The sequence below is a fragment of the Talpa europaea genome, assembly GCF_964194135.1.
Source record: "Talpa europaea genome assembly, chromosome: 4".
Classification (NCBI taxonomy): Eukaryota; Metazoa; Chordata; class Mammalia; order Eulipotyphla; family Talpidae; genus Talpa; species Talpa europaea.
Window position 1 is genome coordinate 34,267,444 of NC_140070.1, and position 27,598 is coordinate 34,295,041.

At 44.2% G+C, this 27,598-nt stretch overlaps 1 protein-coding gene across 1 annotated transcript; it reads left to right on the forward strand.

Moving 5' to 3' along the window:
- Window positions 1–14,839: 14,839 nt before the first annotated feature.
- Window positions 14,840–19,345, forward strand: GOT1L1 (glutamic-oxaloacetic transaminase 1 like 1; the record flags this gene model as incomplete). The annotated part of the gene is made up of 9 exons (XM_084232596.1): window positions 14,840–14,954; window positions 15,521–15,702; window positions 16,618–16,729; window positions 16,982–17,091; window positions 17,298–17,390; window positions 17,484–17,634; window positions 18,112–18,277; window positions 18,799–18,941; window positions 19,191–19,345. 9 exons carry the CDS (start codon window positions 14,840–14,842, stop codon window positions 19,343–19,345), a joined length of 1,227 nt encoding a protein of 408 aa, XP_084088722.1.
- Window positions 19,346–27,598: the final 8,253 nt, after the last annotated feature.

Sequence of the window (27,598 nt, forward strand, 5' to 3'; positions counted from 1 at the left end):
GCCCTGAAGGACAAGAAACAACAGCTCCATTGATCCAGAACCTTTGTGAAGCTTCTGGCCTCTGTTCAGAATAAGCCCTGTGGAGTTTCTGGAAAACTCTACCTCCCAGAACCTGACAACTGGGCCTTTGGGGGATGCCTGGGGGGAAGGAATCCTTATCAAGTGGCTTTTCACCATCCTGCCCCCTCCCCACCGCCCCAGAAGTTTTCCAGACCTCTGAACTTCACCACTACCTCAGCTGTTGGAGTGTCCTGCTTGTGCTCAGCTGGCCTTGGAGCAGCTAGGCTAATTTGGGGGAGATGTCCATCACCTTGCTCACTTATGTGCTGTGTGCTTAGGGCAAAGAGAACACCCCTCATTCAATCCCTTTTGGTACCTAGGATTTTGGACCCTAATGAACCACTGAGTTCTTGAGGCTTGGTGGCCTAGGCTGAGGGCAGGATGCTAGAAAAGGTCAAGATTTAGGTCTTTGTCTCTGACTCCCTCACTTTGGCTCTCTTAGCACTAGCCTCCCTCATCTTAGACACAAACCAGCTCTGATCTACCTCACAACAGTGTCAGAAGGTTTTGAGTGGCTCCAGGGTTCATAGGAAGGTGAACTATTAGGATGGATCATTCCTTTTCAACTCAAATTAATAAATATTATTGAAGGTTGCTCATTGTTGCCCTCTTTTCCCTCCATTTGTTTTCTTTTGATAATCCGTTTACTCTCTTCTTAGAGCTGGCCTTTGACAGAGGCAATAAATTAGGACTAATCCTTTCCCCTTCATTCTAATCCTCAAGAAGCAAAAAATGAAAAGTCTGTTTGGGTGAAAGGGAGCCTTTTGAGTCTTTGATATTCATGCCTCACCACCCTTTCCAACATCCCTGGAATCTAGTTGCAAGTGAGGAGCAAAGCCAGACTCCTTGTAGAAGGGAGCAGAAGATTGGGTTTGCTGTGTATGGGATCATCTCCCTTGATACCAGTCAGAGGTGGATTCTTAAGGTCCTGTTGGCATCGGAAATCAGTTCAATGCTGTATGTATGTGTCTGGAGGCACAGAGCACTGTTTGTATGGGGCAAATGTCTGGGTTATAAATATTCCTGATGTTTCCCATTCTTTCCCTAATCTCTACCTTCCTACTCCCTTTCCTGGGCTGTGGATATCCATATTCTTTTTGAAGCAAAACTGGAGTTGCAAGTTTGAGCCAGTTGATAATTTTTTTCCTTATTACAATTTTAACGAACCTTATCAGGCAGATTTCCTACGGAAAGAAAATTTCTATGGAAATCACTGGATCGTTTTGGGAGTTCTTATTTAAACTCCATTAGCAAAGACCATTGTCTGGGCTGATTTACAGGATACCCAGTAAATCACCAAATGTTTAATGTGCTATATACGACAGCAGTATACAATGCATTGTCTGAGTTCAGGGGCTCCAGAGTTATGACTTCAACCTGCCCGAGGATAAGCACAGTGGATTTCCACATATGGGTGTTCCCTGCGAACTGGACTGGGCCTATGCTGCTCCCTTTTCTCTAGAATCCCAGGTTTGATTTCTTAGGATGTTTGCATACCAAACGTGACTTTCTTCTTTCCGGCCCACGGCAGTGTGAGGTGTGGAGGGTTTCTGGCAAGGACTCCACTTTCAAACCCTTGGTAAAGAAGGAAGTCTTACTTTAGCTTGGGTATCAATAAGAGGGCCTTCTCTCCTCATCTCTGGATATTTTCCCAACGTCAAGGAGGAAAGTTGCCCAGTTGCTTCTAGGCAGGGGAGAAAGATGCTTTCAGATGGGGGGTGGAGGAGGGAGCTTTGCTTTGTAGAATTGTTCTTGAACTTTATCCAGGACTTCATACTGCTTGAGTCTTGCTCGACGTGCACCCGTGTGCCAGCTGTCAGACTCTTCTGGAGTGTTTAGACTTGCACTGGCCTGCGGACTCATCTGCAGATTGTTACCCATGCATTTGACAGATGGAGAGGCAGTCACTCTGGTCATTTCTCCAGCAACGTGTGGCCAGGTGTCAGGCTGAGAGAGATTTACATCCTTGGACGTCAAGCACACTGCTTTTGCAAGCACAAGTCCTGAGCACTTGAACTGTGAAAGACAAACAACCAGATGTGAAGACTTACAGACCAATGAGAACAAAAGAGCTCATGTAACCCCTGGCCTTGCCAGAGTCTGTTAGCAAGAGCTGGGAATGGGGCAGAGATGACAGGGAGACGGGGTGGACGTGGAGGAAAGGGAATAAAGAGTAACTGATTTTTTTTCCAGAGGTGACCTACCTTTTGTGTCAGGTGGAAATGTGAAGGAGCAGGCAGATGTGAAGGAGCAGGGCAATGAGGAGGAGACTGATAACAGACTGTCCTAGGGCTCTCCCCGGGGAACCTTCTTTTGGGGAAGGGTGGTCAGTGCAGGCTCAGGTCCTTATGGGCAATCAGGGGGCTGTAATTCCACACCAGCAGCGTCCCTCAACCCTTGTAGAGATGGAATTGCTTCTCCCCTCTTGTCCTGGGGCCACAAGTGAAGGCCTTGGAAATGATGCTCCCTTATATTTCCATCCTAAAATCCAAACATTCAGGCTTTCTCTCAGACCTCTTGGCCAAGTATGTCTTTGTTTATGTGTCCAGAGGAGAAGTAGACGCCTGCAATCAAGAGTACTGCTGAAGCTCCCCGCCCCATGCAAAACACCCTGGATACAGTAGGCCTTAGGCTACTAACAGAGGAGTTCGGCAAAATGCACAGCTCAGTTTAATTAGCAGAAGCTCCCGAAAGCCTTCTAATCTTTCATAGTCCATCCCATTATGAGATTAAGGAGAATCAAAATGCTTTTCTCAGCTTCCTCAACTACAAAATAAATGGAGACTCAACCAAGCCTCCCTCCTTCCCTTTTTCCCTCCTTTTATTCCCTCCTTCCCTTCTCGCTCTCTTGCTTTTATATGGGGAATGAGGATGACTGCAGGGACTAGGCAGGGCTTGGCTCCTTCACCATTTGGGCTATGCAAGCATACGTGGGACCAGGCGCCCCCTGATGGTGGTGTGAGGTATGTACTTTGCAATGCTGGTCTGTGGACCAGTGGCAGGGAAAACTACATTTGTCACAAGGTCACTGACTGTTGGAGCTAGAAGAGCACATAGAAATGATTTAGTTCATTCTTTTGATAAAATGGATAAAGAAACCGATTTGTGGAGAGGTGAATTGTGAGTGAATTTAGTCAGTGAAACCCAATCCAGTGGTCGGTAGTGTAAAGAAGAATTCTGAGCTGGAAAATCAAGAAAGAAAAGAAGGAGATGGTCATTTATTGAGCACCAATAAATATGGCAAACACTGTAAGAGGTGCTCTACAGATGTTATGTTCTAGTGACTACAAATAAAGAGTAGCGTGTCTTACAGATCAACTGCTTGCTGGTGTTGATTCTAATCCAGTCTAGCTGACTCCAAAGCTCATTTTCTTTTCATTTCACACACTAGTACTAATCAGTTATGTGACACTGAAAAAGTTACTTGGCATCTCTGACATTTTGTTTGGAGTTAATCAAATGGAGATTATGTTGTTGCTCCATTCTGCTCATGATGACTAGTTTTGAAGTCCAAGTGAGAGACTATGTAAAATGGTTTGGAAACTGAAGGGGCAACTCTGGTGTAAGTTGTGTCATTACAGTAGGGAACTGGGACTAGTCCCAGAACTCCTGATTTTGATCCTTTTATAGTCCTGCCTTCTCGGCAGCCTAGCTCTTGGACCCCCTGTCTTTGTCACTCTAGGAATGCCCTGTCTGGTTTTCCTCTGCAGGTTCAGATCCACCGCAGACTGAGTCCCTCCATTTCAAGGTCATGTCACACTGTCCATCTCTCTCTGGCTCTTGATATTGTAGTTCTAGTTTGGATCACTCTGTCATTGCCCATGCAGCATTTTCCAATATAATGAGCTGAATTTTAAGGATGGACAGAAGGTTTAAAGCAGAAGGTACTGGGGCCTCCCCGGTGGCGCAGCGGTTGAGCGCTGGGTTGCGAAGCTGCCCGCAGCCTCTGCGGCGCCGGTTCGATCCCCGGCTGCTCCCCGGCCACCTGAGGAGGGTCCCACATGGCGTGCAGACCTCTCCTGCCGCCCGCTGCTCCCCTCAGCAGTGTACCTCGGTCCTTCTGCCTGCTCTGCTCCCCGCTCTGGCTCTGATGAATTCTCTCACCCTCCCGCGCTTCTGACTGTACCCAGTGCATGTGTAAACAGAACAAACAAAACAAATAAATAAAGAAATAAACATGCCTCTATAAAAAAAAAAAAATTAATATAAAAAAAAAAAAATAAAGCAGAAGGTACTTCTGATGTTTGGGCTTTATAGTAGATTATGGTTGGGGTTCATGAGAATAAAGTTCTAAAAAACCAGAACAGGAAGAAGGGGCAATTGTTTGTAAGGGATGTCATAACAAACTACTACAAATGGGAATTTATTCTCTCACCATTCATAGAGGCTAGAAATCCAAAATCAAGGTGTTGGCATGGTCATGCTCTCTCTGAGGCTCTCTGAATCCCTCTTTGCCTGTTGTAGTCTCCAGTGGTTGCATGGCATGCAGTCACCTTGGCATGGCTTGGCACGTATCTGCATTATTCCAACTTCTGCCTCCATCTTCTCCTCTTGTCTATGCCCAAATTTCCCCCTTCTTATAAGGACACCAGTCAGTGGATTAGGGCCCAGTTGAATTGAGTATGACTTCATTTTAACTTGATTACCTCTGCAAAGACCCTAATTCCAAAATGATCACATTCACAGTTGCTAGGGTTTAGGGCTTCAACGTATTTTTTTAGAGGACACAATTTAACAACAGAGAGTGATGGGGAAGGAGGAACAACATCATTGAAGTCTTTCCATACTCATCTTATTCCTTATTTCCAAGGCTCTGTTTCATCCTACAATGAGTAAGAAGGGTTCCGGGGTGTTATCTATTCCTGGATTTCTGTTTTTGGGCCTTTCCTCCCATGTCTGGGATTCATATTCAAGAGGCTACTGATCAAGACAGACCTGTACTTGCAACTCCTGTGCTGTTATCATTTTCCAGAGCCCCCAGGATTTATCTAGGCCTAATAGCCTCGCTTAAGACATTTTGCAGGGCTTTTTCAGTGGCTAAGATTAAGTCTCAGCACTATCACTGCTACGTCCTGATCTGAGTTCAATCCCCAGCCGGGGAGCTAACCCAGGGAGCTAATGGTACAGCACACCTCTCCTGTCTTGCCTCCTGCTCCCCTGTCTCTGGTGAATCCTTTTGCCCCTCCCCCCATCCTTTTGGCCTACACCCCAGTTCTTCTACACAAAAATAAAAAATTGAAAAAAAAAAAGATAAAGATATTTTGCAACCTCACTTGCAAGTAGGTATGGCTATGTGACTAAGTTCTAGCCAACTGAAGTGTGTAGCTTCCAAGTCTGTTGTTAAAGGGAAAGGGCAGACTTTCCTCATCCACATCTCTTCCCACTGGCTGGAATGCAGCTATGATGGTAAGAACTGGAGCACCTCAGGTTATAAGGTGCAACACTGTCCTGCAGATGGCAGAACCAGCTAAGAGGGGCTGGGGTTCCTGACAGTATGGAGTCACTGGGCAGTGTTCAGCCCTGGGCTGCTTGTAACTTAGAGAAATAAACTTCTCTCTTTAAGCCACAATTATTATAGCCCTTATATTTTTTTTATAGCAGCTGAATCAAATATGTATATCAAAGAAGGGACATATAAGGAATGGGCTGCCCTCCTGTGATGAATGTCGCTTGGGTTTTAAGGCTGCCTTCCTCTGGTGTCTCTGAGAGCACCTCTGACTCTGGGAACCAGCGTCCCTGTAGAGTCAGTTGCTGTTGCACCACCAAATTCATCTATTTGACATTGATTTTTATGGGGATAATAATCAGCGAGTCTTTTAGTGTCCTAGGTCTGCCACAACAAATTACCACGACCTGGGTGACCTAAAACACAGAAATTTATTCTCTCATGGTTCTGGAGGCCCAAAGTCTGAAATCAAGTTGTCAACACGGCTGGTTCCTTCTGGAGTTTCCTTTATTTTTATGCATACAAGAGCTGGGGTGTAGGGGATGAGAGGATTCACCAGAGACAGAGTGGGGAACAGAACAGGCAGATCTACTGAAATACACTGCTGTGGGGAGCAGCAAACGAGACAGGAGAGGTCTGCTGTGCCATGTTGGTAGCTCCCTGGCTGGAGATTGAACTTGTGCTTCAGTGGCTTCTGATAGCTTCAAAATGCTGAGACCTAACCCCTTGCACAACCAGGGAGGCCCTCTTCTGGAGGTCCTTAAGGAGAATCTGCTCCATGCCTCTTTCCTAGCTACTAGTGGTCCTGGACATTCTCGACATTCTTGGTTGATAGACATTTTATCCCCGTTCTATCCCTGTTTTCACTTTCTCTCTGTGTCCATGTATGTCTTTTCTGTTTCTTGTCAGGACACATGTTATTAAATTTGAAGCCTATTTTAATTCAGGATGATATCATCTCAAGATCCCTGCCTTAATTATATCTGCAAAGACACCTATTCCAAATAAGTTCATATGCTGAGGTTCCAGGCTGACATATCTTTTGGTGGTCACTATTCAACCCACTACAGTGAGGGACTCTTATGAACCATTTAACCAAGAGCTCTAATCTCATAAAACCCATTTACTCCACACCCCTTACGGAAAGACTGTTCTCTCCAGAATCTTGTAGAGTCTGTGGTAAGCAGAATTGTGACCAAATCCCATGTCCTTGCATTATCCCCTTCCCTTGAATAGGAGTAGAACCTATAATTTGCTTCTAACAAATAGAATATGGCAAAAGTGATGGTATGTTCCACCTTTGATTATTTCATATAGCAGGGATGAAGGGCTTCCATTGATGTAATTAAAATCCTTAATCAGTTGATGTAATAAAAAAGGGAGATTATCTGGGTGGGCCTGACTCATTAGATGAGCCCTTTAAAAGAAGGCAGAGGTCAGAGACAGAAGACAGAGAGTCATGCTGGCTGGCCTGGAGGAAGCTCACCACCTTGAATTCTACAAGCTAAAGAAATGGTTTCTGCCAACAACCACATGAACTGGAAAAGGACCCTGAGCATCAGAGACTGCGGCCTTGGCCCACCTCTTCATTGTGGCCTGCTGAGACCCAAGCAGAAGACACAGATAACCTATAATCCAGACTCCCAACACATAGAAACTGTGAGACAATAAATGCGTGTTGTTCTAAACTATGAAGTTTGTGTTAATTTGTTGTACAACAAAGTAAACAAAAGTAGATTCACTATACAATGCTGCTTAAGACTGCTCTTTCAAACTGTCCTTGTGTTGTGCTGTTTTTAGAGGTTTCCCATCAGAAACTAAATACAATGGGACCACGATCTCAGGAAGAGTCTGTGATCTGCCATGATCTGTTATTCTCTACAAGGCCTCCTGGGTACTCTCCTTGGGTGTCCCTGAAAAGAGGGTCTTTCAGTCTGTGTTCATAGTTTCTGAGAGAATGATCAGTTATCGACGACTCCTTGGTTTTCACACACCTTTTAAGAATTTAGGAGCTAGGGCCTCCCTGGTGGTGCAAGGGATTAAGCACCGCACTATGAAGCAGCAATCTGCAGCCTCTGCAGCACGAGTTCGATCCCCAGCCGGCCAGGGAGAAACCCACATGGCGCAGCAGACCTCTCCTGACTTGCTCACTGTTCCCCTCAGCAGTGTATTTCAGTCAGTCTGCCTGTTCTGTTCCCCACTCTGTCTCTGGTGGATCCTCTTACCCCCCGCATCTCTGGCCTGTACCCCAGCTCTTGTATGCTTAAATAAATCTTTTTTTAAAAAAAAATTTAGGAGCTAAATGTTCAGAACCCATTATTTTCATTTGAGTTGCTAGTGAGATGCTACCTTCTATAACACAAAGGCACAGCAAATGTAGTTCCCCTAATCTCTTTAGCAAGAAACAAGATGAGATATTATTGCTTCTGCTGTTGGTATTCTCAGAAGGAAGGTGGGCTGGGTTCTTCCCACAGGAGCGAGCAGCGGGAAAGGGCCGGCTCTGCACCAGCTCAGGGCCACCGCAGTCCGTGGTGTCCTTCCCAGTCCCTTGGGCTATGTGAGGGGGCCCTTCCTCTAAGGCCTCCCTGTGGGCCCCAGTCTGAATCTAACTGATGTTGGAACACTGTCCCAGAACCACAGGGAGAGGGGCTGGGAAAATGAGGAAAGCCTAGGCAGCTGCTTTTCCAATGGCGAAATTCTTACCATTTGTAGGCAAGGAGAAACACACGCAGCTAATGGCGAACTTCACTGCTCCAGCCACCTCAGCACCCAGACCCTAGCTGTATGATGGGTCCCTCCCATTCCCTGAGGGAGGAACTTGTCTTAGGAGCAAGCTAGTTCTTTACCCCTAAGCCCCTCTTATGCCGATCCCCTTGGTAGGGTTGCTGACTAGCTGGTATTGAGGTGGGCTGTCTGGTTTTGGACTTCCAACTTAATAGAATGGAAAAAATATTTTCCTAATGTTGTCTTTGCTTTTCTTTAACATTTCTTGCAAGTTGTTTTACTGAAAACTATGTTTCTTTTTTTTTAAAAAGGAGGTGGAAAAATTGTACAAAAATAAGTGGAAATAATTATTGATACATAAGATAGTGTTTAAATTAAGCAGATATTTTTCAGAGCTACTCCTGCCTGCCAACATCTCCCTCCAGGCTTGGTCCAGTGCCTGGTATTTTTATGGGGGACATCTGGCAAATCTACCCATTAGCCATAGCTCAGGCCCTCATCACTTGTTAATCAAATTAACTAAAATAGTCTCCACTTGGCCTTCCTGCCTAGTTCTGGCTCCTCTCCAATTCATTTTCCACAAACCCCCAGAGGGATTTTTCTCAAATATAAAATATCTGACAATGTCATTCCCTCTATTAAAATCATTCAATGGTTTTATAAAGCATTTGGAGTAAGATTCAGACTCCTTAACATAAAGGCCTGGACAGTGCTAACTTTTAACCTGTTTTTGTCCACTCCCCTAACACATACTCCTTTTATTCCAATCACACTGAAATTCACTAAAGAAGATTTTTTTGGTTTCTGTGCCTTCACACAGACTGTCATTCATCCAGACTCAGATTGTACCCTCAGCTCATTCATCCATCCATTCAACATCCATCTACCCACCCATTCTCACAATAAGTTTTTATCGAGTGGACAGACTCTCTCTAGATTGCAAGGTAAAACTGACAAGGTTTGCTGATAGCTTGAATGTTAGGAATAAGAGAAAGAGAAGTTGGGGATCAGACCAAGTAATTTTCTTGAGCCCCTGGAAGAATGGACTTGCCACTTATGGGAAAACTTTAAGTTAGTTTTTGGACATAGTAAATTTGAAAAGTCTATTCATTTTATCAGAATATATAATATATAATGATGTTAATATATAGTTGACATACAGTCTGTTTATAATATATAAATTTGTGGAAGAGTATGAGTCCACCTGCATGGTGACCATAGGTACAAAAGAGAAGAATTTGGAGTGCATCAAATCAAAGTGTTCTACACCTTAAACTTTCACAGTATTGCTTTTACCTTCAGAGGATTCAGCGGATACCTGAAATGGAAAATAACACTGAGCCCTATATATCCTATGTTTTTACTATACATACACACCTATGATAAAGTTTAATTTATAAAGGAGATTAACAGCAGTAGCCAACAATAGAACAATTATACAAAATAGCATAATAAAATTTATGTGAATGTCTCTGTCTCAGATATCTTATAATAGTTTTGGATTGTAATTGATTTCATGTAACTGAAACCATGGAAATCAAAACCACTGATGGGGAGGGGAATCTGTGTTGTGTTGATTATATCTCAATAAAACTGGGACAAAATAACTCAATGTGAAAAGAATAGAATTCAGAGGATTGAGCCCTGGAGGATTCTAACATTTAGGGGTCAGAAATAGAAGGAACAAGCAATGTTGACTGAAAAACAGCAGCAGCAGTGATGTGAAAGGAAAAGCAAAAGAAAGTAGTGTTCTGGATGCCATTGGAAGAGATTCTTATTAGAGGAACAGTGTTTTAAGGAGGAAGTGGCCGGTTGTGCCACATGTTGTTGAAACATCAAATAAGAGGAGGACCAAAAACATACCTTTGGATTTCACAGCACAAAGTTCTGTCATTTGTGATCTCGATAGGAGCAGTTTTTTTTTTTTTAAAGATTTATTTATTTTTTTTATTTATACAAGCTCTAGGTACAGTCAGAAGTGTGGGAGGGTGAGAGAATTCACCAGAGCCAGAGCGGGGAGCAGAGCAGGCAGAAGGACCAAAGTACACTGCTGAGGGGAGCAGCAGGCGGCAGGAGAGGTCTGCGCGCCATATGGGACCCCCTTCCGGGGGCTGGGGAGCAGCCTGGGATCGAACCGGCGCTGCAGAGGCTGCGGGCCGCTTCCCAACCCAGCGCTCAACCACTGCGCCACCGGGGAGGCCCTCGATAGGAGCAGTTTTGATGATGTGAAGGTGATGAGGCACTGATCAGAGAGAGTTCAGAAAAATCAGAAGGTGAAGACATAAAGATAGAGAATATAAAACATTCTTTGGAAAGGGTCTCCCTGGTGGCACAAGGGGTTAAGATGCAGCACTATGAAGCTATCCGCAGGCACTGCAGCATGAGTTCAAGTCCCAGCCAGCCAGGGAGCTACCCACATGGTGCAGCAGACTTCTATCTTGACTGCTGCTCTCCTCAGCAGTGTATTTCAGTTGATCTGCCTGTTCTGTTCCCCACTCTGTCTCTGGTGAATCCTCTCATCCCCTGTACCTCTGGTCTGTACCCCAGCTCTTGTATGCATAAATAAATAAATCTTTAAAAAAAAAAACATTCTTTGGGAAGAGGGTTGGATAAATGTGGTGTGGTTGATGATCCTATTGTCATCTTGATTAATCTGGGCATCCTGTTTGGTTAGTGTTGGCCGAAAGAGAAACTTGCCCAGGATTTGAGAGGTGGAAGTGAAGCATCCATTATTACCTAAGAGATGCCAATGTGAGATACAGAGGTAGATGTGCTGGAGAGGAAACCACTTGTCTTCCGCCTCTTTTCTACTCCATGGCCAGTTCTGCTTCCAGATCATTGACCCCGCTGGTCATCGGAGCACATGGAACTACCCATAGTGGTGGTTCTACCACAGATGGTGGTGCAACTACCACAGATTTGGTAGTTGCACAGAAACCGTGTTTTTCCACTGACCTCTTCATGTTTTGCCTCTTCTAGTCTCATTTCTGTAGCTGGATATCTGGCTTCTTAGATCCCCCCGCAAGTCCTAAATTGTTCATTCACAGGTACTTCAGGAACTTGATTAATGATTTTTCTTGAGTTTACCAGCTCCCTTCTCTGAACTTGACTTCCCCAGCTCCTCCTCCAATTGTGTGAGATCTAATTTCTGTAATGCCCACATCACTCCCAGTTCCATTTCATGGGCTGCGCCCTGATTGACACAGGGAGATTAATAACTTGAGGGAGGATGTGAGGTCAAGAGAGTGTTGTTTGTTTTTAAGATGGGAGTGTTGTTGTCTGTTTGTATGTACCAGAGAATGTTCTAGTTGAAAGGAGGAATTGATGACAGAGGATAGAAGGGACAGTTTCAGGAGCAATGTAAGTACTGGTCTGGTCTCCTGGAACCAGGACCCCAGGCACAAAGGGAAAGTTTGGACAGATAGGGGCACTGGTGAGGCAGGAAGTGAAAGACTGAGTATATGGGTCATATGCAAGTAGATCGGTACTTATGATCAAAGCACATGAGAATCTTGTTCAATTGCTTTTTTTTTTTTTTTAATAGAGGCATGTTTTATTTATTTATTTGTTTGTTTGTTCGTTTGTTTTTGTTTATACATGCACTGGGTACAGTCAGAAGCGCGGGAGGGTGAGAGAATTCACCAGAGCCAGAGCGGGGAGCAGAGCAGGCAGAAGGACCGAAGTACACTGCTGAGGGGAGCAGCGGGCGGCAGGAGAGGTCTGCGCGCCATGTGGGACCCTCCTCTGGTGGCCGGGGAGCAGCCGGGAATCGAACCGGCGCTGCAGAGGCTGCGGGCAGCTTCGCAACCCAGCGCTCAACCGCTGCGCCACCGGGGAGGCCCTTGTTCAATTGCTTTTACTGTCTCTGTGAAATAAGAAGAGTGAGCAACAGTTGAGACTAGTGGGAGGAAATGTGGACTATTTGAGCAGAGAGGGAAAGTTGTGATACAATTGTGAAAAAAAACATTTCTCCTTTTTGGTTGCCTCACCCATGGATCTCTTTAGAAAGTTCAGTGAATTCTCCATTTCCTGAGTTTTGTTGAGAGGCAGAGCCCATCTCTCACAATTGAAACCCAAAAGATTATACCCTCATTCCTCTTACCCCTTTGCCAGAACACGGGGTGTGGCAAGTGAGTCATAAGAGTGGGCAGCGCAATCAGATGCAAAACTCCTGGTAATGTTAGCTAGTGAGATCAGCCAAGAATCCCTTTTCACAGCAGGGATGGTGGCAGTAAAGACCCACCTTTGAGACCTGCCCTGGCGACCAGGGCCACTGAGGAACCCGAGGGCAGAGCCTGTCACAGCAGTAGGATCCTTACCTACTTCCTTCTGTGATCTGACCATGCTCATGCTCCAAAATCTCCAGCCTCCCTACCAGTTCTGTGAGCTACCATATATCTTTCCAATAAATTTCACTTCTGCTTCATAAATCATTAGAATCCATTTTTGTTGCTTGCAACACAGAATCCAAACCGTAGGAATCAGGAACTTCAGTCAATTAACTTCTCTCTGCATACTATTGGTATTATTTCTACATTTCTACATGTCAAGGACATGAAACTTTTGGGAGTTTTAAGGTCATTTTTAGAACTCGCCATGATTAGAGAGTAATAAAAGACTGTTCTCTTTCAGCTCCAACATGATCCAATAGAATTCTATTATATTGATATCCAATATGAACTTAAACATGTCTTCAGTAATGGTTATTTATTTGCAAATAGAATTGCAATTTAAATTCCTCAAATGCATGCCATTTTGTATATGTGCTACATTTGTTTTTGCTTCCAAGCCCAGAGTTGGCCAGAAGTGTTCAGATGTGCAGAGCCAAGGGAATCACAGAGAATGAAGCTGGAGCCCTGAAGACACTGTGACGCTCTGGTAGAACTGTGACTAATGCCCAATGTACCCTGGCCTGTTCTGCTACAGCGCCAATTATTTCTCTTGCTTAAGCAGTTTGGCTGGATTTTTTATTACTTGCAGCATATAAGTTCTCTTTGCTATACATGTTAAATTTCACTACTGAAATGTGAAGTGAAGAAAGCGTGATGAAAATGATATGTAAGATTTGATGTTCATTATCTTAAAATATCAAAATCATAGAAAAGAAACTGGAAGGGATACACCGAAATGTTAACTGCAGTTATAGACTGAGGTCGGAAATCTGTGTTCTTCATTATAGTTTTCTTTCCTTTTTTAAATTTGATTTTTTTTGTGTGTGTAGAAGAACAGGGTATAGCTCAGAGTTTTGAGGGGTAAAAGGATTCACCAGAGACAGAGTGTGGAGCAGAACAGCCAGACTGACCGAAATACACTGCTGAGGGGAGTAGCAGGCAAGACAGGAGAGGTCTACTGCACTTATGGGTTAGCACCCTGGCTGGGAATTGAACCCAGGCCATTGTGGCCACCAGGGAGGTCCCATTATAGTTTTCTACAATAGCGGTTACTTTCATAATCACTAGTTGCATGGCCTGTTCCTTGGAAGCATGGCCTGAGGCCAGGATTCCAGACACAGGACAAGCAGAGGGAGTGCCCTGGAGGAGAAACCAGCGTAGGCAGGGGAGCAGGATTAGGATGGCGGAAGCATCCATGCCATGATGTGGTCCCAGGTCAAGTATCCTTGGCCTGATTTGGGGGTGGGTCCTGGAGTGCAAATGGAGCCACAGAGATACCCCACAACAGGAGCTTGTTTTTGGTATGCCTAGATCATCAGATAGTCATTGGCTACCCCTTTTGGCAGGAGTATTACCTGCCAGGTGAGGTGGCTCCTGAGAGCCAAGAGCAATTCTCCAGAGAATGTGGGTAGAAAGATAAGCTATATCCACCCACAGGGCTGGTAAATGGTATCTGAGTGAGACAGCAACTGAGACTACATCATCATTTATAAAGTTATTTTATAAAAAGAAAGAAAAAGCAAAATGCAAGACTGAGGTAAAGAGGCTGACTCTTTTCACCTCTGACCTCTGCCTTGTACACTTAATGCTCAGTCACGTTTGAAACTGTTAACAAACATAGAAGTCTTGGCTCTAGGTAGAAAATAGGACTGACTAACTGAGTTGCAAACTATACTATTTCCAAACATGAAACACTTTATTAAAATAACTATGGAAGAAAACAGTGCTTTCTTCCTGTTCCTTTTTAAATCTGGAGTCCTGAGTAAAATTAAAGCAGCAGTTTTTTAAGTGTAAACCTTGCCTGGTGCTACTGCAGGTCTGAGGTTTTTCACTACTGCTGATGCCACACCTGGCTCACTGGCTGCCTGCCTTGCCCGCTCTTCTAAGAGGCTGCCATTTACATGTCAGGCTAGAGACAAGAAGAGAACCCCGCATTGGGAGAAGTGTCTGGACATTCCAAGGCCCCAGCCCACTCTCTCAGGGATTCTCCTCCATGGAATCTTCCCATAGCCCTCCAGGATCGCCACCATGGAGACTGCAGTTGTGGGGTTCTGTTGCTCTGGTGGCCAGGACCTCAGCACTAGAGCAGCAGCCAAGCTTCTGGGAAGAGGCAGGCTCATATGGTCCCGGCTCCGGAGAAGGCTTCTAGCTTTCAGGCTAGAAGCAAGGAAGAGCAGAGGAGAGAAGTCAGAGTCTTAGCTCCACTTTCACCTCAGTGATGACGACACTTTCAGTGTTCTTGGATGTGCCCCTCGCCCGGAAGCTAGAAGGCAGCTTGCTAAAGATCTACAAACAGGACGATCACACTAATAAGATGTTCTTGGCCTATAAAGGTAATGCCTAGTGGTTTAGGAGTGTGAGACTTAATATCTCTTAGCTGCTTCCAGGAGGGCAATATTTCACTGCCCCAGAAGAACTGGGAGACAACTCAAGTCTCTGCCAGAGGAGAGGTCAGTGGTTGTGAACAGAATTGCCCAGTGGGGAGAAGTTCAAGGGCATCCTGGGGCCTTCTAGAGGCTGGGGAAGAGCTAGGTCCTCCTCCCCAGCAATATGCTTCAGCACCTGCATGGACACTGCACTGCACTTTGTTCCGTTTCTTCTTCCCACTGCCACCAGCTCCTGTCACTGAAATTCAGCATCATCTTTGCTTAGTCTCATGTGTGTGTAACTCTCACATTCTATATCTTCTCCATTTACAATGCATCGGTTTCAGTTGCTTTTTTTCTAAATGCACAAAATCATACACATTCACTAACAGCACGTTGTGTTTACAAAGAGGGGGAAAAGGAAAGTTGTCTTTTCATGGGCGACTTTCCAAAGGCCCAGGAAAGCCAGGACACCCTGTTTGTGGGCTGTCTGCAGAGCCCAGAATCGGACCCCTTCGCTCCCTCCCTCATAGTCTGCATGAACAATGAAGGTGAACCTTGGATCTCTTCTGTGGTGGCCAAGATCCGACTGCAGATCTCACGGGATCCCTCCCTGGATTATGAGTACATACCCGAGATGGGCATGGAGTCCTTCATCCAGTCCTCCGTGGAGCTCCTCTTTGGAAAGCACAGCCAAGCCATTATGGAGAACAGGGTGAGAAGCTGCCCTCCTTCCCAGCACGCAACTGACAATGAAGGAAAGAAGGAATGAATACATTAATATTCCAACCTTTCTTCCTTATCTATATGAACACTTCACTCTGTCATTTATGATTGAATTTAATTACAGGTGAGCCATTAGGATTATATTGCCAATTTAAAGAGTCTCATCAGTAATTTAATCGAGTTACATTAAACCCAGATACAACTTTTTATTTTTTGCAGAATCAACAGCTTTCTGTCTTTCCATTCAGAAAAATAGCACCTCTCTCCAAGTATTAAACTTTTTGTTTTTATCTTGTACATTAAAATAGTAGTTTCTTTGTGGGGAAAAAAGTTGTGAAGCAAAATGAAACAAAAGTCCTATCTCCCTTCCTCACTGAGACACAGGGATTTCACAATCTGAAACCCAACACCTTGGGGGATCCCCTGGAACTGACAAAAGGGGGCACCTGAGGCTCAGAGAGCCTATAACTTTAGCCAGGATCAGAACCCAAAGTCAGTGCTTTTTTCACTAGCCCACACCACTAATTTGCAAGCTGTTTCAAGAAAGGAATGACCGACCTGAATCTGATGTGGTGTTAGTGCACCATTACTCTTTTTATTTTTGTTTATTTATTTTTTTATTTATGCATACAAGAGCTGGGGTGTAGGCCAGAGGTGTGGGGGGTGAGAGGATTCACCAGAGACAGAGGGGAGCAGAACAGGTAGACTGACTGAAACACACTGCTGAGGGGAGCAGTGGGCAAGACCTGCTATGCCATGTGGGTCAGCTCTCTGGCCGGGCTTTGAACTCATGCTGCAGAGGCTGCTGATAGCTTGATCGTCCTGAGACTTACCCCTTGAGCCACCAGGGAGGCCCACCATTACTCTTTTTAAAAGGTTATTTCTGTGTATTTTTTGCTTATAGGTAGGGGGTTTGCACACTGTCGGTGAGAGTGGTGCCTTCCAACTTGGTGCCAAGTTCCTCAAAACTTGGTGTCAGGATTCTCAAACAGTTTACATCATTTCTTCTCATAAAGGTGAGTGTTATGCAAGGCGAGGGTGACAGAAGTTCCCCGCCCCCTACTACTGATTTCCACCCCATTTGCAATCTTCACTGTTGACCTCACTCTCTGTCATCAGGAAAATGGTGGACAAGCCAAGGTATGCACCCTTTTTTCCTGTTATAGTCCCACTGCCCTGCCAATGACCCTCAGTCCCCTTCTCTGGTTTGTCTGTCTCCATCACTCCATTTCCTGTGTACCAGCTGGTGGGGGACTCTGTCCCCACAGAACATCATGGACTCATCTTCCAGGACATGGGCTTTAGAGTTTACGAACACTCTTTCTGGAATTCCAAACAGCTGTGTGTGGACCCTGACATGCTCCTTGATGTGGCAGAGGTACAGAGGCCCCACTCAGAAACTTCTCCCCAGACCTGATTCACAGATTTATTTCCCTTTTCTCCCCACCACCCGTCTGACATCCAAGGCATTTTCTAGTGAGTTTGCCTAGCCTTTTAGTAAGAACCAATAAGGAGGATCACCAAGTGCCCTGGTGTCACTGGCACTTGGTAGGGGAATCTCCTGATAAGAGTCTCCACCTGCAGCGGGCCCCACGCGGCAGCATCTTTGTGCTCGGGAACATTGGCAACTGCCAGCTGACAGAAAGTCAGTGGGTAAATTTGTTGTGCACCATGAAGGTGAGCCCAGCCTCCTCCCTGACTTTCCTTTTTCTCACCATCTACCATCTCCTTGCTCAGTCTCATCTTTTCTCATTCTCTTTTCTCTTACAGAACAAGCAGATATTCCCATTTTTTGACATTCCCTGGCAAGGTTTCTCAACTGGTGATGTGGAAGAAGATACTAGATTCTTACAATACTTTGTATGCCGTGGCTTTGAATTCTTCTGCAGTCAATTCCTGTCCAAGAGTTTTGGCATTTATGGTATGGTGTGTGCAGAGAAAGGGAGGGCCTTTGATGAAGTGCTGAACCATCTAATATTTTTGATATCTCCCACCCTCTGGCGAGAACCAAGTCCTCCAGAGAGAGCACCGTGAAGGCAGAAGGGAATAACACTGAGCTAGAAGTCAGATTTTGTGATGTCTTTCAGCCCCACTACTGAAACAGAATCTGGTTAAATCATTTCACTCCCTTAAATCTCTGTTGGCTCAACTGTAAAACAAGGGGATAATACTTAGATTTTTCAAGTTCCTTCCACTTTTAAGGCTCTTTCTTATGGGTACTTCTTCCAGAAGAGCCTCTGGGAACTTCCAGAAGGCTGGATACCAGCTTGACTAGACTGGAATATGGTTCCTGTTGTTCAGTCCTTTCTACTGCAAGGTTGGAGACAGAGTCCTAGGGGGATGGCTCTGGTAAGGGAGGAGGAGACTGAGAATGAGGCTGTCTGTCTCACTGCGGCAGATGAAGGAGTGGGGATCCTGGTCGTGGTGACGCTCAACAACCAACTCTTGCTGTGTGTCCTCTCCCAGTTGAGGGCCATTTCCCGGGCCCTGTGGCTAACCCCTCCCACCATGGGTGCTCGCATCATCACCTCCATCCTCAGTAACCCGGCTCTGCATGGAGAATGGTAACAGTGAAGGGTGGGGACAAAAGGGATGGGCAGGGCCCCTGGATACCAACAGACTAGCTGATTCACAGGGTTTGGCTGGGTGCCTCTCATATTGCCCCTTTACTCCATGAATTCATCAATTCATTCATGAATATGTACCAAGGACTCACTGTATACTCAGTTTTAAGAACAGTGGCTATGCCAAGGGTTGCTCTGCTTGGGGGATTAGGTCATAGGACATTCTTTTTTTTGGACACAGGCCAGTGAATTATTTGAATTCTATAAAACAGGAGATTAGGAAGCACCAAGGGCAGGCTACTCTGGCAAAATGTGCCTATGAGTTTACTTGACTTGCTTAAATTAATGTAGACTGAAATCCCCCTCCCATTCATAACCATCCCAGGCCCCCGAGGTCTACTGGTGTGCCCTCAGGCACTCTGCTTGGGGAATTTGGAAGGGGAATGAAGTGGAATGGTAACAAGGAGGTTGACAGCTGGGAGAATCTCATACTCTGATGTCTTATTTTCTGCCTTCGACAGGAAGCAGAGTCTAAAAGTGGTTGTGGAGAACATCATGCTGATCAAGGAAAAGGTGAAGGAGAAGCTCCGGCTCCTGGGGACCCCTGGCTCCTGGGAGCACATCACTAACCAGATTGGGACACACAGTTATCTTGGACTCAATTGTAAGTGTCTAAAAGTCGCTCTCCACTTTCTGACCTTGGACTTGTATCTGAGCAAACTACTCTGACTAGGTGACCAGTCCCTATCTTCACTCCATATTTTGATTATTTGCTGAGGAAAGTGGAGCTGCTTTAAAGACTTTTCTGGACTTTCCCAATATGTAGAAACTCTTTATCCTCCATAACTCACCCTGGGTTCAAGGGAAGTTAGAGGTGGGTAGTTCAGGATCTGAGACCCTGTGATTATATCAGTCCCACAGTTGGAGTACCTGGTCAAGAAGAAGCATATCTACATCCCCAAGAGTGGTCGGATTAACTTCACCTGTATCAATGCCAGCAACATAGATTACATTACTGAGAGCATCAATGAAGCTGTTCTCTGTGCAAAGGAAGTAAATGATCTTTGATTGGAGTAAAAGCTTTAATATTTGCAAAAATCCGGTGCTGATTATTCATTGCTACAACTCATTTCTCTGCAAAGCACTTTCTCTCTCCATATATTTATGAAGCATTATTCTGGCCTCAGCAAAGAGAGAAAAAAATGCCCAGAGAAGAAAGGAATGTCTACCTTCACTGACTAGCTAATATTTACTGAGCACACACTATGTTAAGGTCTTGCTCTGGTGTCTTGGACTGTTTGATCAGCTATCACAAGATACAACTGACTTGATGATTTTTAAACAACAGAAAGTTATTTCTCACAGTTCTGAAGGCTGGGAAGTCTGACTTCATGGCACATATAGATGTGGTATTCAGTGAGGTCCCTCTTGCTGGTTCATAAACAGTACCTTCAAGCTATAACCTCACATGGAAAAAGGGGTGAGGGAACTTTTGGGGGCTTTAATACAAAAACACTCACACATTCATGAAAGGTCTGTCTTTCTGACCCATCCACATCCAAATACCATCACAATACCATCCAACATATGTATTTTTTTTAAAAAAGATTTTTTTTTAAAGATTTATTTATTTATAAAAGCACTGGGTACAGTCAGAAGCGCGGGAGGGTGAGAGAATTCACCAGAGCCAGAGCTGGGAGCAGAACAGGCAGACTGACGAAATACACTGCTGAGGGGAGCAGCGGGTGAGACAGGAGAGGTCTGCACGCCATATGGGACCCACGCTGGATCGAACCAGTGCTGCAGTGGCTGCGGTTCGCAGCCCAGCGCTCAACCGCTTCCCACCTGGGAGGCCCTAAAAAATTTTTATTTTTGCATAGAAAAACTGGGGTGCAGGCCAGAGGTGGGAGGATTCACCAGAGACAGAATCAGGAACAGAACAGGTAGATTTACTGAAATACACTGCTGAGGGGAGCAGCAGGGCAAGACAGGAGAGGTCTGCTGCACCATGTCGGTCAGCTTAGCACTCAGACTTAACCCCTAAGCTACCAGGGAGGTCCCCTCAACATAAGAATTTTGAGGAGACACAAACATTCAGACATCTGGGCACCAAAGGGGATGTAAGCAAACCAGACAGATAAACAAATTCAATCCAGTCCTTTTTCTCCAGGAGAATACAGCGGTTTTTTTTTTTAAAGATTTATTTATTTATGTATACGAGGATTCACCAGAAACAAAGCGGGGGAACAGAACAGGCAGACTTACTGAAACACACTGCCGAGGGGAGCAGAGGGCAAGACCTGCTCTCTCTCTATCTCTCTCTCTCTCTCTCTCTCTCTCTCTCTCTCTCTCTCTCTCTCTCTCTGCGAGTGTGCGCGCACGTGTGTGTGTGTGTGTGTGTGTGTGTGTATGTTGGCAAGGAGCACAGAAGAGGAAGTATTCCAAAGTGTAATGATCATCACCCAGAGACCTGCCATACTTGGGGATCTTGGTTTTCAGGTGACTCCACATCTGAAGGTTGCAGCCTTAGCAAAATCAAGGATGGGGTTCTGTGGCGGGGCATGGGTATAGCTTCTCAAACCCAGAGGAGGGCAGAGACTGAGGGGGCTTCCCTTGGCCTTGTTAGCGATCTTCAGGGTTTTGGGCTGTGTAGCCCTTGGACCAGCCAGCCCATGTAGGTGGGAGGGAGCTCAGGGGTGTGAGAAAGACGTTTTCTACCTAGTAATCGGCCCGGTGCCCTGAGCAGGGACTGGGGATCCGACCCCAGAGAACAGGAGAGCGAACACTGCCAGAAGCCTCACCGCAGACCTGCCGGGCCGGTTGGGGATGGCGGGGGAGGGGGGGTGTGGTGAGGAGGGGGGGGTGAAAGAGGGTGGAGGGTGGTGGGTGTTGGAGGGATAGGGAGGGATAGGAGAGGGTGAGAAGAGTGCTAAGGGGCTGAAGAATAGACTCAGAAAGGCTCTTGAGCGCCCCCAGCAGCCTTCGCCTTTATTTATGGTTTCCATCCGGTTCTCTCGATCTTCCTGGGTAGCTACATCTGTGCCTGTTCCTTTCCCTAAGATATTGAATGGGGAACCTCACTCTGATTTAAAATTTAAGTACCATTCTGTCGTTTGCTCCCAAAACTCCAGTCACACAAGCTGCTTCCTGTTCCTGGAATATAAATAGGTTTTCTTGTCTCAGGACCTTTGCACATGCTGTCTTTTCTACTGCAAGGCTTTGTTTTTTGTTTTGTGTGTGTGTGTGGTTTTTTTTTTTTTTTTTTTTTTTTTTGCAAGGTCAGCTCTTACCGTGTGGGTCTTTGCTCTCAGTTCATCTCAGTGAGTTTTCAGGTGATTCTGATTCCTGAAAACTCAAATAACTCCTACAAAGTAAGTGCCCACCTCCCTGACAAACACATATTATCTCTTCTCTTTTTTTTTTTTGTTTTCTTTTTGCCACAATTTCTATTTTAAAAAATTATTCTCTGACTTTGACAGTATAATGTGAAATAGGGCAGGGAACACATTTATCTTGTCAAGTCTGTGACTGGAATTAAGATGAAAATAATTTTGGCGATTGGCCTGAGAATGTCAGTATACTGGCATTCAGAAGTCTGAACGGTGCCCTTAAAAATGTAAATTTTATGTTACGTGTGTTTGACTAGAATTTTTTAAAAAGTTGGTAGGAAGCATGTCCTCTATAAGAGGTCTGCTCTACCAGACCTTGATCAATTAACCATCCCTTCCTACCAGGAAGCACAGAGAAAGAATTTGGACCTGTTTTACTAATGGGGATTGGTAAAAGAGGGACTAGTGGTGTGGTGCTATGGTGGGATTAGCATAGCTATGGGAAATTGGTGGATTTTGATGGAGGAGAGGTTGGAGAGTAGGCTGGGGCCACTGGGGAAGGTGCAAAAATTGCCCCCTGAATTTTCGGAGAGTCTCACAGGTGAGATGGGAGGGAAACATTCCCCTCCTAAGGTGAGTCTGCAAGGCTCACTCATGTCTCTCTGGGGTTTCCTGACTTTTCGGACACCAGGGGGTGCTATTTAACAAACTTAGGACCCCAGAAGAAACCTGAACTTTTAAGGAGAGGCTGGACATCTCTACCCTGGTAAAGTTCTCCAATCCATCTGTTGGAGCAAAGGAGAGCTTGGGAGATGGATCTCTTTCCTAGTCCCCCTGTAAAGGGCTCTTCAGCTGGTCCCAGGGAGGAGGGAAGGGAGGGATCTGTTCTCATATGTGTTTACCTGGTGTACTGCTCTGGAATGCTGCTCAGGTGAAGTCCTGGGTGGTGGCCACCTGTAGTTTGTCACACGCCCCTCCATTGGTCAGGCTGACTCACTCTCTGCCCAGCTCAGGATAGCTTCAATGGCTTTGCCTGCTTCTCCTGTTCTCAATTCCTCCTTTCCTCAGTAAACTCAAACTGTTCTGAGGAACCTGGGACTCCATGGTATAAATGAGACCACATACTTGGATAATATCTCTTTAAATATATCTTTAGGGGCCTCCCTGGTGGCACAGGGGTTAAAGTCTCAGCACTATCCAGATATCACCACCACTATGGCATGAGTTCAATCCCTGGCCAGGGAGCTGACCCACATATGGGCAGCAGACCTTTCCTGTCTTGCCTAGTGCTCCCCTCATCAGTGTATTTCAGTCAGTCTGCTTGCTCTGCTTCCCATTCTGACTCTGGTGAATCCTCTTACCCCCTGCACCTCTGGCCTATACCCCAGTTCTTGTATGCATAAATAAATAAAAATAAATCTTTAAATTAATATATCTTTAAATTTCAGGGGTTTATCCAGTGGGCTCAGGTTCCAGAAAGCATACACACATGGACTGGTTGGTGAGCGGTGGTGTTTTTTGCATGGGTTAAGGCTCCTTCTATTCTGTGAATCTTTATTTGATTGTTTAACTCGACTTTGTCCCCAACAAGGATAGGATTCTGGGGCATGAAAACACAGCACTGGTTTGACAGCTTCAGCAAGTTTTAAAAGTCCTACATGCCAAAGCCCAGGGTGACATTGGAACTTCATGGCACACTAATCTCAGCCTCAGTGCACTTTCATGTCCCTACCCTTTTTTTTTTTTCTGCCTCACCTTTGTTGTTGTGCTGTAACTTCTGCAGTTTAACTTCATTTATGTAGTTTTGTAAATAGTCTTAAGTCATTTCTTAAATAAGGTAGAGTACAAATAAATAGAAGGAAAAACACAACTCTAAAGGCTTAGATGTCCTGATATTGGCTGAACTTTGTGCCAGTGTAAGAAAATGACCACATTTCCTAGTGACCATAACATCTAGAGTCTTCCAGGACTTATGCTCATAGAAAGAGGCAACAGAGCCACACAGCCTTGACTTGACGGCTGGGATTACCCACCCCCTTGGAGTCTTTCTAGGGTTGCTGTTGTTAGTAAGTTTTATTCCTGTTGATTGTCTATTCTATCCACATTGATTGGAACTTTATTTATAGAAATAGATGGTATATATAGATACAAACACATACACACATGCAAGATAATAGAGGTGGGAATTAAAGTGCTAGAGGAATGCTTATTTGTGTTGGTATGCAATTTTAGCTGTTTGTGAGGGATGTTTGAAGGTATGCACAAAAGCAAATCTGGGGATGAATGAGTGAGACTGAGGGAAAAGAAAGTTTAATTGCATCAATTGAATGTGCAGCTATAGGGAAAACAGCAAAATTTAGACATGCACCTACCCTTTAAAGTTCAGGAAAGGTAGACATATGCTTAAATAATTCTGACATAAGGTGAATTTTGATCAACAGTGTCACAAATTAATTAAGAGTTCAGAATCGTTATATTTGAAGAAAACAGTAGCACAAAGGAAACTTACCAGCAGGATGAGCAAATTACATGTGTATAGGTCTGTATTGGGTATGTATGTAGATGCATGTAGGTATATAGCAAGTATGTATATACAGTATACATACATGCTATTTTCTCACTGCAATGAGTGTTTCCAGTAAAGATGGGGTCATTTTTGATGAATTCTTGTACAACTTCAAGCTCAGTTTATCTATACAAAGTTACTTAATGGTATGTCTCATATCTTTTTGGTTTGTTTTGGTTCTATGGTCTGATGAAGTAAATACACTTATATTTCTAATCTGGACTTCTCCTCTGAGCTCCAGACCCTTATTTCCCATCGTCTGTTTACCATCTTCAAAGGTACCCAAGGCTCAACATGTCCAGAATGGAATCTGATTCTCCTCCTGGTGTTCCCTGTCCTAGTTAATGGCATCATTGTCCAAACAGTTATGCAACCCAGAAACCTGGAGCCAGAACATTATTTCCCTAAGGGCAAGGACCTGGCCTGTGTTGTTTTCTGCTGTATCTTTAAGACCTAGAACAATGCACAGAGAGGGTATTTAATAAGTCCTGTGGAATGACTGCCTGTACTCTTTGGATTGCATTCATTTTTCCCCAACTCCGTTGTTACTTCTCAGTTCAAGCTGCCATAACCTATCACTGGCATGAGTGCAATAGTCTTCTAACTAGTATCCCTTCACCCATTTCTACCTTTCTTCTAATCTTCAGCCAGTGATCTTTTGAAAACACAAATTGATCTTTGGATGTTTGTCATGGCCCCTGAGGCTTTGCATGGTCTGTGTTCTTCCACTCTCCAGCCCCTCTCCTGCCATGTTGGTCCTTGCTCTTTAGATGCAGTCAAATTTGTCTTTTAAACAATGTCTCCTATCCCTTGCTCTCTCTTCTGCATAGGCCCTCCACACATAATGCTTTCTCTGTTTGGCTCATTCTTCCCTTCTTCACCCACCTAACTTCTACTCACCCTCCTGATGTCACTGTCAGAGAAGATTAGAGTATTAGGTCCTATAGGTCCTGAGATCAAATATACTTGATGAAAAGTTGTTGTCAAAACAACTTGAAAAATGCTACAAGAGATGACTCCATATAACTTATCATGACTTCATTTTTACATTTATTTGTATAGTATTTTCTGTATAAAACCTTTCACAACTTGTATGTTTTGTCAGTTTCTGTATGAAGTCAAAAAATCTTATCACGTTTCATTAAAATACAAAAATGGTCATCTCTTTTCATGAATTTTTGGGAAATATCATCAAATATATTTACCTGCATTTTTTTTTTGTTTGTTTGTTTGCTAAAATTTCTCAGAAAATATACTACTCTGGTTTTGGATTAAAGTTTATAAAGTGGCTCCTCTTTGGTGGTGCAGGGGTTAAAGTCTCAGTGTTATCAAGCTATCACCAGCCATTGCAGCATGAGTTGGATTCCTGGCCAGGGACCTCACCCACATGGCACAGCAGACCTCCCTCTTCTGTCTCGCTCACTGCTCCCCTCAGCAGTGTATTTCAGTAGATCTGCCTGTTCTGCTCCCCACTCTGTCCCTGGTGAATCCTCTTCCCCCTGCACTTCTGGCCTACATCCCAATCCTTGTATGCATAAATAAATAAAAATAAATCTTTAAAAATTTAAATAAAGTTTATAAAGTTCCTTCCTCAGTACAATATGAATGTTTAATAAAAAATATCTCATGATGCTAAATATTGAGGTCCTTCTTGGCTCATAAGTGTTTGCCTTATGGGATGGTGCAGTTCAGTCCCTGAAAACACAGGTATGGACCAGCAAGTCTTGTCTTTACCTGTGATATCAGGATTCAGGAAAATCAAGCAAAGAGTGGTCTTTTCAGATTGTTTTCTACCATCTGGCTTTTCTTTTCTTGAGAGGTACAGAGAATAGGTAAGTTGGCTGAATCTTATGTAATAAAGTGGTTAAATTCACTCAGGCAGACCATAGCTCCAAACAGACCCTGTAAATATAATACTTTATTGTATAATAAAGGATTCTAAATCCAATTAAAGAAAGATTAGATTATTCAACAAATTATGTTTTGCTGTGTAATTAGCCTTTTGTGGAAAAAGTTACTTTTACCTTTCTACTACATTATTTACCAAAATAAATTTGAGAAAGGTTAACATGTAAAATAGTAAAAATAGCAAAAATTTAACCAGAAAGAAAGGTTATATGAAAACAAGTGAATATATGATATCTAAAGGCAGGATGACAACTTCCTAAGCTTTAGAGCAATGGAAAATAATACTCTCTCCTCCCAAAAAGATTATAAAAAAAGAAAAGTTACCAACCAAATTAAAAGGTAAACAATAAATAGAAGAAATATAGGTTATCAGAAACTATGCAAAAGATCAATATCTACATACAATTATTCATAAATTAGTAAAAAGTGCTAAGACTCCGATAGGGAAATTGGGCACAGGATGAGAACAGTTTACATGTGTCAGAAATAAAATAATTGGCACACTGAAAAAAAATACTCCACTATTACACTACTTTGCATTTGCTTAAATGCAAAAATTACCATTAATTGATTAAATTAGCAACAAAAAAGTATAGAATACTCAATATTGGTGAGGATTGGGTGAAATAGCTTTGCAGTACATTATTGGAGAGCATATTTGTCATTATTTATAATGAACATTAAGAATGTTCAAAGCTGGGGGCCTCCCCGGTGGCGCAGCGGTTGAGCGCTGGGCTGCGAAGCTGCTTGCAGCCTCTGCAGCGCTGGTTCAATCCCTGCCCCCCCCCCCCCCAGGGTCCCACATGGCGCACAGACCTCTCCTGCCGCCCGCTGCTCCCCTCAGCAGTGTATTTCATCAGTCTGCCTGTTCTGCTCCCCGCTCTGGCTCCCATGGATTCTCTCACCCTCCCTCACTTCTGACTCTACCCAGTGCTTGTGTAAAAAAATAAATCTTTTAAAAAAAAATGTTCAAAGCTTTTTACCCTTCCCTAAGAAAACATGTTCAGAAACAATCTAAATATGGACAGATTTTCATGTGTTATTTATAGTATTAGATTCAAGAATAGAAAGATAGCTAAAAAACTATTGTCATTCATGAAATGGAATTAAGCAATTATTGGAAATTAAGGCCAGTGCAGGGGGCCCGGTGAGAGGATTCACCAGAGACAGAGTGGGGAGCAGAACAGGCAGATCTAGTGAAATACACTGCTGAGGAGAGCAGTGGGTGAGACAGAAGAGGTGTGCTGTGCCATGTGTGGGGTAGCTCCCTGGCCAGGGGATCAAACTCATGCTGCAGGGACGGGCGATAGCTTCATAGCAGTGAAACATAACCCCTGTGCCACCAGGGAGGTGTCTCATATATAGTATATAGAGAAAACAAATAGCTAAACTAAATAAGACAAACAAACAAAAAAAGCCCTTTTAGACCATAAGATGAAATTAGTGGTTACTAGATGGGAAGGAGAGGATGTGGGTAAATTGGGTGAAAGTGGTCAACTGTATGGTGAAGGGTAGAAT